This window comes from Urocitellus parryii, chromosome 5 (genome assembly GCF_045843805.1).
Source record: "Urocitellus parryii isolate mUroPar1 chromosome 5, mUroPar1.hap1, whole genome shotgun sequence".
In the NCBI taxonomy this organism is placed as follows: domain Eukaryota; kingdom Metazoa; phylum Chordata; class Mammalia; order Rodentia; family Sciuridae; genus Urocitellus; species Urocitellus parryii.
This window is the reverse complement of record NC_135535.1, coordinates 46,321,716-46,337,975: the sequence shown is the minus strand read 5'-3', so window position 1 is coordinate 46,337,975 and position 16,260 is coordinate 46,321,716. Positions and strand designations below refer to the sequence as shown.

Sequence of the window (16,260 nt, the reverse complement as noted above, 5' to 3'; positions counted from 1 at the left end):
ACCCACTCAGCCTCCAACACCCAAATCCTGAAGTCAAACTGTCCTTTACATCTCTCATATTCAGTCAAGAACTAAGCCCTGTGGCTTCTATCTCTGTAATTCCTTTTCCTCAGTACTGTCAGCCACTGTCTTACTTCTGCACCCCATTATTTCTTACCTGGGAGTTGCTACAACTTCCCAACCTACATTCCCTACTTCCCCTTGCTTTTTTTTTTAATTAGTTGCTGAAGACAATACAATGATCTTGACATATCATTCATTTGATTCAAATGGGGTATTAATTCTCATTTTTCCACGTGTACAGATTGCAGGATCACATTGGTTATTTTTTTAAATCAAAATTACATGTCTTGCTGCCAATTATATCCCTGCTATACAAATTGCATTATTTCACTCTCCTTCAAAAACATCTTCAGGGGTGCCCAGCTGCCTATATAATGAAGTCCAAAGTTTTTTTTAAGCATAGTTCTCTATTCAATGCGACTTACTTTTGCAGTCTCATTTCCCTTCACTCCTTACTATGTCACATGTGCTCAAATCACACCAAACTGCTCAACTCATGCCCACTCTGTGGTTTCTTGGATGCTTTTGTATGTGTTGTTTTTCTGGACTGTGGTTTCCCCTTGGGCACTTACTCTGCAGACCCAAAGGCATCCTGTAAACTCTTTGGCCACATAAATATAACTAAAGTGATTATTTTCTGTAATTTTATCAGATACAGATGAGAACGAAATGAAAGAAGGAAGAAGTTAAAATAATCCTATTTATGTGGCTTTTCTAGGTGAAATTGTTTGCAATGCCTGAATAAGTAAGTCAGTAGGTAAAATGGAGTCTGTGGTACTTATGTCACATAGCTTAACTAAGATGAAAGACGAATGCAAAAATAGTGAGAGAATGTGGCTGCATTAAATACTTGAAAGAAGTATTATTAAGCCAAATCACTAAGTAATCTCCTCAATTTGTGAAAGATAAATTTGGTGTCTTAATGTTCTCTGAGAGCAATAGTGGGTTGTTTGTCTTCCAAAGTTTTGTAGTTATTTTATTTTATTTTTTGTCCTCTATGATGGAATCATGAATAAGTGCCTGGATTTTGAAATCAAATAAACCTAGATTAAAATTTGAATTCCAACACTCACTAACTTTGAAGCTTTAAGTAAAACGACTTAATCTCTCCAAGTTTCAGTGTTCTTATCTACAGTGTGGAAATGTAAAAACTACTTTGTAGAGTTAGAGTGAGAAGTAACTGAATTTATGTATGACTGTTTAGTACAGATATTCAATAGATGGTAGAGGCTAAAAATGCCTTCCATATAGTATGTGTATTATGCTCAACATTTACACAGAAGGGGAGTGTCGACCAGCAAGCCATGTACAGAGGTAGTCTAAGGACACTGGTTCCCTGGATGTGCACAAACACTACTTGTCATTCTGGAGTTGATCTAGTTCTAGTTTTATATGCTTTGTTCACTCTGTCTTCTCCAGTAATAGAATATTTTATGTATAAAGAATTTGAATATTGTGTTTTAATATTTCTTTATTTCAAAAGGAATTCCCTTCTTGTTGAGATTTATCTAAATGAAGGAACTCAAATTTACAAGCAATTAAATCTTTTTAATTATAACATCAAAACTAATTTTTTACCCTTATTTTTTCACTTTTGCTTATTCTCATTTTTATAAAAAGTGAGAAATAGAATATTGGGATTTTGGAATAAAAGATGGCAATTATTCACTCATTTATTCATTAGAAAGTAGAAAGGTTCATAAAAACACAAAGCGTGGGAACTTCTAAAGATAACTCCACCTCCATATTTTTTTGGAGGAAATGATTTTTGTCTCTTCCAAACAATGACGCTTAACACAAAAGAAAGTTGGCACATTTTCGGTAAACAGCATTTTCCTGGTAGTGCAAAATCTACTGTGCATTCCTTTCAAGCCAGACTTTTCAGTATCATTTGATCTGTAAAACATCAAAGTTTCCTCTAGAGTATTGTATTTACATCTTTAGAGAGTTTGGACCGAAAGGAATTTTCATCTTTATTTAAAGTTATCTTTTATAAAATCAAAAATACTTCTTGCAATGTTTTGGATTATGCCTGGCTACAGGGGGAAGAAAAGTAGCAGATTACACATGGAAGATGTACAATGACACGTTTGATACTGATATTCCTAATAAGTATATCTCAAACACTGAAAAAGAGGCTCAAAATAGGAAAAACCAACCATCCACTTCTCCATGTACGAATTAGGCAGTGGAAGAAAAAAATAAAAATTTCAGCTACCCTTTTGTGTGGGAATTATTTTAAAAAGGTATTCTAGCCTTTACAGGGCCACTTGGCTTTCCTACAGAGACGGAAATCTGAGAACATAACCAACAGGTTAGGTCCAATAGGATTGTTGCCCTTGAAGGAATGAGATGGATTCCATTCCTTTGCAGGCTCAGAATGGAGAGCTCTGAGCATCCTTGGTGAGTGGACTGTGCATAACATGAGTTTTTGCCACAGACAGCAGTTCTGGTTGGATGACAATGCTGGTCTTGGAGCTGGAGAAGAGCAATCATTTGCTGGGGCTTGGCATATTCCTAATTGCTCATGTTAAGTTTATTTTAAAATGTCACATACTATGTACCCTCTAAGGAATGCTTTCAGACTAACATTAGCCTCTGTCCTGATAAAACTCTACTTCAAGAACAAGTTAAAGCGTTGAAAGTGTATTTCTGAGATTTTCTATGAGTGAACAAACATTAGAATGCATCACAAGTTAAAGGATTAAATGCTCGTGAGGACAAAAGCCATAACTTAACTTATGGCTACTAAAAACCATTAGGTAATCCTTATGAGATATTGTTTCACATATGCCTTGCCACACATTAATCCTTAATAAATAAGCAATTTTGGCAACGAAGTACTCTTTTCTGTGGAAAATATGATCTAATTGCTTAAAAATATTTACATATTCATATTTCCAAATGATTAAATAGATTAAGGTACTTTTCTTATACTTATTTTGTTTCTGTATATTTTTTTGCCACACTGGGGATTAAACTCTACCACTGAGCTACATCCTTAGCCCTTTTATTTTGTTTTGAGACAGGGTCTCACCAAGTTGCTGAGGCTGACCTTGAACATGCCATCCTCTTGCCTCAGCCCATATAGGTATATGCCACCATGCCTGGCTATGATTTTATTTTTAATAGAAGAAATAGAATTTTAATTTTAACATTTCTGTGTCCTCTTGTAGACAGACTGTAACTACATTTATCAATTTTGTAAACTCTGGTATTTTATTGGCAAGTTATTTATTCATATTTAGCATGATTACCAATTTATTTGGATTTATTTCTAGCCTACAATTTGTAAAAAAAAAAAACTTTACTTGATTTTTCTATATTCCTTTTTCTTTTTTTTAGTTAATTTTAAAAATTCTGTTTTTTCTTCTGCCAGATTGGAAATTATGCATTCTACTTCCATTCTTTTAGTACGTAGAAAATTTAACATGCACATTTATCTTAAAGTCTAATCTTAGTTTGTATTTCTGCCCTTTTCATGACTAACATAGAAATATTTTAACTCTCTTCATGCTTTATTATTATTGTCCAGTACTTTAATTCTACCCTAATTCTTTCATTTCTTTTCTTGCTATTATTTATTATATTTGACTCTTCTTTTCTGGATTAAATCTCCATGCAATTTGGTAAGATCCTATTGGTATTAAATTCTTTCATTTTTTGTTTGTTTGAAATATTTACTTTTACCCTCATCCTTGTATGATGGATTTGCTGGGTTTGGGGTTGTCGAGTTCCCCCATCCCCCAATCCTTTCTAGGTATTATTCTACTGATTTTTGACCCTATTGTATTTTTGTGTTGTTGTTGTTTGTTTGTTTTGTTCTCAGTTAACTAGTCTTTTGCTAGTTAATCTGATTGTTAACATCATCTCTTTGGTGTTTTCCACAGATGTGTCTAGCTGTGGATTTAGGTTTACTTATCTAGCCTTGGATTTATTGTGCCTTTCAAATTTGAAGCCCATGTCTTTCAATGACTTGGAAAATATGTAGCCATCTTTTAAAAAATATTTCTTTTCCTCACATTGTTTTTTCTTCTAAGTCACCCATTAAACATTTCATGGGGGCATTTAAATACTATTCTTCATGTCTCTTCAGCTCACTTGGTTTTAGCCATTTTGATCTTTCAGGTAATCTCATAAGTTCTATCTTCTAATTCTCTAATTACTGAGCTATGTTTACCTTTATAAACCTGCCTGGTAATCTTTTTTTCGTTTTAATGTCTACATATTATTTTTTCATTTTAATGTCTATATAATATGTTTATTTCTAATACTTTTTAGTTTGATTATAAATATTCTTAGTCTTTTTTTGATAATGACTTGTTGTTTTGTTGATTATTTTACTTTATAGTTTGTGTGCTAAATTATTTTTAAAATCCTACGTTCATAAGTTTATGTTATTTTAATTTCTTGTGGATCTGTTTGTACTATTGGTTGCTTTCCCTATTTTTCCTTATCATATTTTATTTAATTGTATGTCTTATAATTTTGATTTGTGCATTTACATTTGACTGAGTGTTTTTCTGGAAATTCTGTGAGGCCTATATGGAGATTATGTGCATTTGGAAATTATTGCCGCTGTTTCTATAAAGAGCAGTGTGCTACCATCTTGATACTTCACTTAGGTTAATTACCCTATCTGGCAATTTCTGATTTTAAAATTCTTGGGTTTCTCACCTTCAAATACTTGAGAGCATTTTTTATCCCACAAGGAGGACAGATTTAGACAAATTAATTTCCTATTACATTCCTTTTTGGAAGGCAGGTTTATTTTTGAGGTATACTTTTTTACTGTTAAGTATATCCCCTATGGATGTTCACTTTATGGAAGGTCTCAGTTTCAACTTCTGGTTCTTGCAAGCCCAGGATTTGTGTCTAGTATTTATTAAAACACAAGTAATACTTGATTCTCTGGTCTTATGCTTTATTAAATTTTTGAGCACCAGAATTTCCTTTCCTTTCTTTTTTACAAGCTCCACTCTACATGTTGTTTCACATTTTACCCAGTGTAACTGGTTTTGTGGTGGAAGGTTTTTCAGGTTATATAGGTCTGCTGTATTTCATAAATTCTGTGTATGTCCATGTGGATGTATGCCTACAAAGAATATACCTTTTAAACTTGAAGAATCTTCTCTCACAAAGTCAAAACGCCATGTATTTTAAACAACTGTGCAGGAATTGTCAGTGACTTAATATGTTGACAGGGTGGTATTGTATGTGAAACAGCTGAGAATATTAGGAGTTATTTTTATCATACTACCTAAGGCTCTCATATCAGATTCACACAGAAGTGTGTTTATTAGTAAGCCATATAGTTAATTAAGTGTATAACTTTGTATATTGGCCAAAAACATATTTATTTTCCCAGTATAATCAGAAAAATGTGTCATCTATTATAGTAAAAATGGGGGGAAAACAGCAAACTTTTTAAAGCTTACAAATAGCTGTTTTTCTGAGCCTGGGTTCTTTCAATTAGTAGCAGGATTCTACTACCGTCAAGAGTTACAATTCACCAAAAGGGTATAAGGAAAAGATCAGTTTTCCTAAATTCTTATTGTTATGGAAAAGTCCTGGTATAATAATTTTGAGAAGAAAATGTTGACTAAAATCAAAATATGAATTACCCCAATAAGATGTCCTAAAATATAAGTAATACCTAGGAGACTAGACTTCAGGAATCATTCAATGTCCTTACTGAGACTATGGGTACAAATGAGATGTGTGCACGCTAAGTATATTGACTTGTCTGAAGGAAAACTGTCACTCATAGACCAATACCAATTACCATTTTTCAGAAGTATAAAGTGACCTAACCTCTAAATGTCTCAAAATTTCCATCTTAACCCATTAACTTCTAATTCTATAAATATTTCAACAAAATTGACACAAGAGCACTAAAATAGGTTGGAAATCTAAATCAAGAGTTTATATATTTGACTATATTAACTAATATTATTATACATTAAGAATATCAACAGTAATTTAGTATTATTTAATATTAACATTAAGTGTTTTATATAATTATATTGAATATTATATAATTTTGTTATATATTATATAACTTTATTTAAGTTTTTAATATGTGTTTCACACCTGGGACAATGGGACAAAGTAGGTTAAATCTACCTGTCAGAGGTACATGGTGATTTTACTTACACAAAACCTCTTCCCTAGCACTAGAACGTGCATAACATCCAGAACTTGGCTAAAGATCATACCTCATTTTTTTCTTTGAGTTTTGTGATCATAACAATCACAGGGCTGTCTTCCTGCCAAACCATCTGCCAGAAGTCATTCACGGTGTTGATCATGGGACCCTGCGTAGCAATGAATGCTTTCTCCTTGCCACTGTAGCCCTAGTTGGAGTAAAGATACAAACATATTGTCTTTTAAGTTGATGCCTTGCAGTGAACATTTAGGGGAAAGATCTTTGGCTGTCCTGGTCCAAAGGCAACATGGTTGCAAGAGCTTCATTGATTCTAGCACCATGATGCATGTGGCTGTTTTCCTAGCAAGTTCAGCAGGGCATTTGGTACTGAGAGTTGTAATTCTCCATCCTCACCAGAGCACCTGTGTGGAGACCATAGTCAGGGACTAAAAGGAGGACTCATGGTGAAGGATTCACACAGGGTTGACAAATTATAACAAACAGATACCCTCGCTAGCAACCAACTGAAATCAAACTCTGAGAGGGGAAGAAAAGCAAAACTAAACCTAAAATCAATAATTCAAAGTATGTCGACATGCTCACCAGAAAGAAATTTCTATTTATTTACTTACCCTAATATAATTAGCATTAATGTAGGTGCTCAGTGAATCAGTTACATTCTTTGGCCTTAAACACACTCTGCTGTGAGGATCTAATGGAGGAAACAAGAAAAAAAATACATTAAATAAATATACTCTTTTAAAATTTCTTAAAACACCTATAACATGCAGGTGGCACACTGGTTAACTTATACACTGATTGTCTGGCATGTGCCAATGTTGGCCCTTTATACATGTTGTCTTCGTCTCTTGAGCCATCAATGTTTACTGGGGGACCTTTGGGCCCATCTTGACTTCTGCTACTGACATAAATCTTGTCCATGAGGAAGAGATGATGAGTTTACACTCCATGTCATTTTTCATGGGCTTTTCATACTTGACCCCATCTCTCATTTATATCCTCATTTTCTTGGCATTTGGAATTTGAACCAGGTTTCAGTCTTCCTATCTTTCTTCTATCCCTTCCGAGGTGAATCACCTGGCCTTCCTTCATGAGCTTAGACCCTGGCCAGACCTCCTGATTTCCTGAGATAGGCAAGACTATTTCACTAGGTGCCTGACACTATCAGTGTGGGGATGGAGGGTAGAGCAAACCAACAAAAGAGGGAGCTTTTAAAGAGAACCACAATTCATTTCAGTGAGTTCCCAGTCGGATCATAAAATTACCAACAGCCTGTGCTGATTACCTAATGGATGTCAGAGTCTGTTCACAATACTTTACAGGTGTGATGTTGTTTAGTCTTCATAAGACATTCATAAAAATACCTAAATTGATACCCCCAACTTTCAAATAGCAAACAAACAGAGAAGTTAAATTACTTGTCCAAGAGTACACAGTCAGGAAGTAAGTAATGGAGTCGGGCTCTGAACATCTGCTATCTACTCTAGAGCATCCTTAGACTATGCCATGTTGCTTCCCTAATGCTGGCAGCCACACAAACTGATAATTACATTCCACCTGTTACATCCTAGGAGTTGCCTAGTTTCTATTATCCTGAAATAATAGAAAATTCAATGCTTTTCAGCATCCCTTCTCAGTGGAAGGTGGGGTAAAAACTGGGCTGCAGCAAGGAAGCACCCCGCCTTCTATACGCATATCCTGAAGTAAGACAGTCTGTGTGTAAGACAAGGAGACAATCTCTTTTATTCACAGGCCAAGCTGAGAAAATCATAGATAAAGTGAGGGAGGGAGAACTAGAGGAAGAAAGTTGCATAGAATACGTGTGAGTGGAGTTAGAGGTAATTGAAAATGTAACAAATCTGGCACAACCAACATACATTTAATATTTATGATTTAAATTTATATTACATTGAGCTTCACATATAATTGCTATTAAAGATAATAAAAGCTATAACTGGTTAAAAAAAAAAAAAGACAAGTCAGCCCATAAGACTAGGTGTGGTGTGAAAATACAGCCACAACTTCTTTGACACTCTGTCTACAAAAAAAGTAGAGTCCCGTTCACATTCCCTAAAGTGTGGGCAGAAATGAATGACTCTCATCTAATGAATGGAATGTGACAAAGTTGACAGAGCTACCCAGGTCCTAAAGGATACACCACTTCCTCTTTGCTTTCTTTCTTGGGTTGTTTGCCCTGGAGGAAGCTGTTTGTCTTGAGGGAGCTCAAGTAGCCAAACAGCACAGCCAAAATGAGGGAGCCCTCTTGGAAGGAGACCCTTCAGTGCAAGTCACGCCTTCAGCTGACTGCACCCCTGCTCAAGGTCTCAACAGAAACTTCACACATGATCCTGTACCAGAACTATCCAACCAAGCCAATTCCTGATGCATGGAAACTGTGAGATGTTTATTGCTTTAAGCCACTAAATTTCAAGATGATTTGTTATATAGCAGGTAATAGGTAATATGAGGAAAAATAAGGAGGCCATCACCAAACGCTGGGGTGACAATACATGGTTGTCATTGTACTCACTGTGGGCTGAATGTATGCCAGAGATAGAGCAACTATCAGCCTTTTATGCATTCTGTCACCTAATTATCATGGCTTTATAAAGTAGATACTATTAACATTCTCTTTATCTAGATTAGTTAATGGAAGCATAGAAGGGTTAGGTAACTCACCCGAGGTCATGTAGCTCAGAAGAAGTAAAGCAGAGAATGAACCCACCCACGTTATCAAAGTCAGAGCCATAAAGGCCATTATCAAAGGTGATGTTGAAAATATAAAGCTAAATTTCACTCATCAGTCCATAGGGTGTTTGAAATGAAGGCAAATCTTAGAAGTAATAGGAGCTTCCATTCAGGGATGGATAAAACGGATTTGATCTGTAAGATATCTGGTTTTAGGAAGAGAAGCCCCAATTCTGCTTGAATTTACAGAATGCCATGTGAAGACCAAAATGCTGATTGGATAAGGCACAGGTATAACAGCTCCTGGTCCTGTCAGATGTAAGCAATCACAATCCAGGAGATTTCAATCAATCCTAGAAATCAGTGGGAACATCCCTTGGTAATGCTGTGCTTCATAGTAGCTGGACTTCATTCAGCTTCATATAAAACACATTGCACAAGTTCCTGGTGTGTTCTTTTGGATGATCTAAAGGAAAAAGGATGACTACAGGGTACTTAGAGGACTTGATAAGGACTAGTTGAGTTAGGATAGTTCATAAGGGACTGTGGACTGGGCTCAGCAACATGGAGCTCTTTCTTGGGATGAGGGCTTCCAGCTTTTATTTGAGTTCCTCCTGAAGGGTTGTGTTGGGGAAAATGATCCTGAAGCAGACTACCCTCCTTAGAGCAGAGAATGGGCCCTGGCAATGTTTCCTAAGTTAGCTTATCACTTGGAGCCCTCACAGTGCAGGTTCTAGGAGTCAGAAGCTGGCACCTGTCACTCAAACACACCTCATTTCCCCCAGATCTGCTGAAGTCGTGGCAGCTCTCTATATTTCCCACAACAGCAGTAGCAGGGTACCTTCATGTGCACAGGCCATTTTCCATAAAGAGCTTGTGCCTAACTTTGTTTTCATGACGTTTTATCCATTTTTTTTAAAAGCATATCCTCCAAATATAAGCTTTAGTCCCTATCCCCCCATCCCCATCTAAATTTATTCTTGTTGGTAAAACCTCTTGGTCTGAATAAAATTTACCAAGTCCTTCATAATGTCAAAGAGCTTGTGGTAGGCAGCTCTTTTGTTCTCTCATCTTTCCCTTTCCCCTTGCCCTACCAAATATCCTTGAATTCCTATGAGCTGCATTTTAACATTCAGAGTGAAATTATTCCATTTTTCTTTGCATATCTTTTGTCAACCATATGGATCAAAATTCTTTGCAGAATATAAAATTAGAAACAATCCGAAAGAGAAGCCACAGTGGAGCAAACAGCAGGATTCACTGAACATACTCCAATTAATGATAACAGAGAGAAGGGGACCTGATTGGGAGCTTTGAACTGTGCAGTCCCCTTAAGCATCTTGCTGAGCATGTGTGGGGCCATCTGGCATTTCTGCTGTCATCAGCTGGAGCACACAACAGCATGCATAGCTCACATACACACATGCGAGCGTGCGCATACACCCCCACCCCCCCACCCCCCCACACACACCCAGATGTGTATAAAAGACAGTTGTCTCCTGGTATTCACTCTCCCTCTTTCTTTAATAACAAAATCCCACCCAGGTTCTGGCAGGGCCTTGGTATAATGCACAGCATAAGACTCCTCTAATTATTATCATCTCTGGCAATTAGTTGTGGCCACATGACTAAGTTCTCAAAGGTGAAAGTCAGGGATGTGTGTAATTTTTACACCAAAGGAGTGAAGTGAGGGGTGATGTTCTCCTTCTTCCACTCTCACTCCATCGCTGCTTAAAACATAGTTGCAGTGACCAGCATCTCAGCATGCAAAGGAAACCAAGGCCCTGGGGATGGCAAAATAACCAGAGAGAAGACTTGACATGAAGGATGTGGCAAAGCCACCATACCGACCAGGAAGCTTATACCTGGAGGGAAATGCACTTCCAATTTATTTAAACCATTACTATTTTGGGTGTGTTTAATGATACACACACACACACACACACACACACACACACGAATTAATTTCTATTAGAAATAGTTAAAATTTATATATATATATATATATATATATATATATATATATATATATATAAATTTTGGAAAAAGATATAAGAAAGGGATAGTATTATCACAAATCAGTTCTGCTTAGGGAGGCATTAAACAGAGTAGGCGTATTCTATACATCCAGGTTTGGTGCACATTCAGAAGTTGAATTCAGATTTTCTTAGGATCAAAGTTCACATTTGCTAAGTAAAAGAAAAAAATTTTGGTGATATAATAAAAGATATTCCTTTTAGTCTAAAATTAAGCCCCAGGTTCTACAGTATTGCCACCAAAATGCCTGCAGTGATTAGACCACCCTGGATATCACTAAATTACCCACTGTACTGATTTCTTCTATGTTGTCTACAACAAACTGTTCCAAATCCATTCCCCTGTTTGGAAGAAGCTATCTCTAGTTACCGTGTGTGACCACTAGTTACATGTGGCCATTGAACTCGTGATATGTGGCTACTATGAATTGAGGAATGAACATTTTAATTACTTCAAATTCATTTAAATTTAAATTTATGTGGCTAGTAGTTTTTTTTCCTGGACAGTGAAGGCCCAGAGGATGAAATCCAAGTTTCTTACTTAGTAGAGCACAGCAGGTCTTCAGTGACATTTTCTCCATAGACACTTTCCCACATGTACCTTTTGACCTAGCTCCATGGATCTAGGGCAATCACCCAAACATTCCATGTCCTTATAGGTTCCAGGCATTTGCACATATTGTATACTTTGCCATCTCTGCCTGGTAAAGTAGTCTTTCTCAATTATTCAGGGCTCACTTTTAATTATATGTCTTTCAGAGGCCCTCCTTGGCCTTACCAGGCAGCACTAGCCATTCACTATTTTGCTTAGACTCCTTGCATTTTATTTCAGTATGTATCATCCTGCATTTTGAGTGCTTAAATTTCTGCCTACCCTAAATGGATTGTGGCAAATCTCTTGAGGGCAAAAAGTTGTATGTAATTCACTTTTGTATCCTATATCATTTCTGTCTGGTATGTGTTCAAAGAAAGTTTAATACTAGAATTAATTTCTATTAGAAATAGTTAAAACATTGCTTTTGACTTTCCAGATTTTTTTTTCTTTTCTAAGAAAATGAAACAAGCAAACTTTCATTCCTTTTAGTATCCACTGATTATTAGAAGTTTCTAAATGCCCTAAACCACTCAGGCTTGAAAAGAGTCCCAGTCCCTTCAGATTTTGTAAAGCTTATGATGTATATGATTTACTAGGAACCAGATTTTATAACTATGTAGAAGCGATTCCATGTCAAGCTAAAGTTTATGTTGGAAATTAGTAATTTATAGTAATTTTCAAGTATTCAGAGGTTTTCAAATACTTTTTTTTATCTTTAAAGCAAGAACCCAACATATGACTGAATAGGGGAAAAAGTAGACTTCCAACTAAAGCTTTTTAATATATTGGGTTAGACTATTAAAACAACTGAGGATTAAAAATATACTTTACCACCATCATCATCATCATTTTCATCACTACCTCCACAATTATTAATGTTATGCATTTAAGTCTACATATTAGTCAAATTCACTATGATAATTTTAACCAATTACTTCTGAACTATGTTAAATACTTAGCATAGCATTTATGATACATCAGGGTAGTAGCAATAATAATTACACATATTATTTGAATACTGATCATTATTTCTCTCTTTATTTTGCTCTGCCCTTTTATTTTTCTCCTCCCCTCCTCTTTTTTTCTTATTTCCCATAATTCCTTTTTACTTATCTCCCTTCTTTTCTCCTCCTTGTTCATGTTTCCTTTCAACTTTATTGGACAGAAATATAGATTTGTTTCACCAAGTCTGTATTTAAATTTGTTCTGTCAAATTTATATTTATGAAATTTCCTCACCTTGGTCTCTCTAAAATACATGCTGTAATCTCAAATTTTCCATTTAACAGACAAAATGATACCTGGATCCTGATGTGACTAACATTATATTAGATTTTATCAAAGGTTAGTCTGTGTCAAAATTTTCCCCCAGGAAGAAGTGCATTTGAGCTTTGAAGTCAAGAGATAAATTGGTTAGATGGGGAAAAATATATCACTGTAGCATTCAAACAAAGCCAGGAATGAAAAGAATGGTTTCACAGACTAATCAACATAAATCGAGAAATGAGAAGAAAGGAAGAAATTGGTTATATCTTTAACAAAAGAGAGAGAGAGGATACCAAGCCCGAACTGTCTAATGCAGTAGCCAATTAGTCATATGAAGCTAATTAATTTATCTAAATATGAAATAAAACTTAGAAATCAGTTCCTCTAGCTGCATTAGCTATAATCTTCAAGTGCTCACTTGCTACAAATGGTTAATGGGCTATCATATTGGAATTATATAGAACATATCCATAGCTGTAGAGAGTTGATGGTGATTATATAGAAGATCACTTGTAAAAAGCACATGAAAATTATAAAAGAGGGCTCTTGAATACTATGCTTTTGAACCTGTGAACCCTTCTATACATAGAAGAACGTTTTCCGTAATTTATTCTGCAACTGATGGATTCATCATCATTTAGTCAGGGAGGGAAAGCAGAAACCAACAGTATCGTATTATTTATTGGAACTTTGCTTGTCATTTTACATACAATATCATTTAATTCTTTCCATGTCCTTGGAAGCTAGAATTATTATCACTTGTTTTTAGAGATGAAGAAAAGGATGACAAAGGAACATTTAGTAGCCTGTTACAAATTGTGAATGTTTTTTAGTGGGGTAGGAAATAATCTAACTCAATCTGTTGCCTTCAAGAGTGGTTCACTTGTTTGAATATCTACCTTGTAGTAAGTACTTAATATAAAAATATAAAAGCATAATTTAAGTTAAAAACATAACTAGACACTACATTTTTAAGTAAAAAAGAATAGAGTAAACAGTGTTCTTTAATTTTGTATGTATTGCCTTATTTTTGTATAAGTGAAAAAGTGTACATAGTTTTTATCATTTTACTTCATTGGGTGCTAATAATTTCATATTGTTATATGGTTGGGCTTTTCCCTACTGCTTTTGAGATTTTGGGTAGAACATTTTTTATGACTAATATTTATTTATATTACAAAATAATTTGACATAAACTTGACTTTAGCACTTCAATCTACCATATACATTGTTCTGAACCAGGCTAACATTGCCCTGTCCTCAGAGAAATAGTTAAAATTGAATGAGTTTTTGGTATCTATGCACTAAAAAAAAATCCTCAAAATTATATGGCATTACTATTGTGTTCAAACTACCAAAATTTTAAATGTAAAAGGAGTTTATTGTAGGTTAAAACAATAAAAAACAAACATGATGTTTCAAATCTTGGTCAATGGTGAATCATCAACTAACTTAATGTTTTAAATTTATCTCGTATTACATTCTAAAATAAATCATAAAGAACAGCTTTGCCCATATCATTTCAGTCTCTCATAATAATTTTCAGCCAAGAGTGTGGTTTGTAGAAACTCTATTTGCTAAATAATATTTCGTGCAACAAGGTTGGGTGGGATATTTGGGCTACAAGCACTTTCAACAGAAAATCCATCATTCCAAACATCAGTTGTCAGCACAGGTGCCCCTGGTTGAGAGAACGGTCCACCCAGTTCTGGGAATGGAAAAGCTGACACAGGGTTGTGGCGCAGTTGTCTGATATCATCAGGGCAGGAAACAGAGAAGGCTGAACTTTGAAATAATCCTAGTAATTTCCAAATCCTTCTGAAATTAGACGGCAGTTCCTGTATATATAATAATTGTGGTGGATGAATTACTTAACGTTCAGTATATTTTAGATGAAAATTTTAGCAGTGAAGAGAGAACCAATTCTTACACAGAGCACATTCATCCCTTTTAGCTAGTTGTAGTCATAGAATGTCTTTTGACAGTGATTAGAGCTGAGGTAAATAGATTTGACTATATAGACTAGTTAAAATCTTGGTGTGGCGTGACTAACAATGCATTTCAATTCCACCAAAGGGGAGGCCTCGAGACGCATTAACAGTGTTAATAGTAACTCTGGGCTGGGGATCTAACTCAGTGGTAGAGCCCTTGCCTTGCATGTACAAGGCTCTGATTCTGATCTCCAGCACTGGGAAATCAAACAAAAAAACCCAGAAATTCTTCAACTGCTTGAGTTTAAGTGCTTATGATAAGTATGGAGAATTTATTTGCTGTTTTATAAGTGAATTGATGGAATTTAAACTATTTCAATGTCAATACTTCAAATAAATCTTTGTAGCTCCATCTTTGCAGAGTTGTTGCAATCAGATGTTTATGATTTGGCCAAAACCCCAACTCTATCTGTTTCTTGAGTGATGGAAAATATTACTTCTCCAAAATGTTTTTGCAGAATTAATTACTCAGTGCTTTCTACACTTCTGTACCTCTTACACCATAGCTCTATTCTAGCTCTATGACATTATTACTCATTTACATGTCTCTCCTCTCCAGTCCATGAGCTCCTTGATCTTACTGTTTCTCACTCCTTATGGGTCCCTGGTATCCGGCTCACTGCTTGACACTGATAACTTTCATGCAGCCAATTTTAGCTTGAATGTAATTTATAGTATCTCAAAGTGTGGTCCTGGTATCAGTTGTATCAGAATCACCTGGATATTTGCTAGAAGGGGTTTCCTGGGCTCAAGGACACACCTACTTAAACAAAACCCCAGGGACTGGGCACAGGGTGCTGGATTTTCAACACAGATGATAGGAGATTGTTATGCACAGTGGTAATAATATCACTGAGATATAATTCACATTCTATACAATTTGTCCACTAGCATGCCACCACAGTTATGTTTTTCCACTACAGCATCCTGAAAATAACATCATGACGAATCTTATAACATTTTCAGTATTCCCCAGTAAACTCCATACCCTTTAGCGGTCACTCCCATTCCATTCAACACTGGGAAACCACTGATTTGCTTTCTGTCTTCATACATTTGATTGCTGGACATTTCATACAAATGGAATTATAAAATATGATGTGTTTATGCTGTTTTCTTTCATTTAGCAAAATATTTTTAAAGTTTATCCATTTCTAGTATATATTAATACCTGGTTTCTTATTATTCATTCCATATAAATTCAGAATATTCATATAAAATATGAATTTTGGATATACTGAATTTCATTTCCTATTCAATCAATGGACATTCGTGTTATTCCCACTCTTTGGATATTAATAATGTTGCTATGAACATTTTTGTGTATTTTTTTGTGTGGACACACGTTTTATTTCTCTTGGATGTATACTTAGGAGTAGACTGTTTGGTTCATAAAGTAACTTGAGGTTTTACCTTTTTAGGAACTACATACTACTTTCCTAAGTAGCTATAG

The 16,260-nt window shown here is 35.3% G+C and overlaps 1 protein-coding gene across 3 annotated transcripts in view; it reads right to left on the bottom strand.

Annotated features, from left to right (window-relative positions):
• Ptprr (protein tyrosine phosphatase receptor type R) overlaps positions 1–16,260 on the bottom strand; it is a 249,710-nt gene that overhangs the window by 26,665 nt on the left and 206,785 nt on the right. For all 3 annotated transcript variants that reach the window (XM_026386614.2, XM_077798697.1, XM_026386616.2), the window contains 2 exons: positions 6,844–6,923; positions 6,282–6,419 (listed from right to left, as the gene is read on the bottom strand). In XM_026386614.2, the coding sequence (XP_026242399.1) occupies positions 6,282–6,419; positions 6,844–6,923 (218 nt within the window). The remainder of the gene's footprint in view (positions 1–6,281; positions 6,420–6,843; positions 6,924–16,260) is intronic.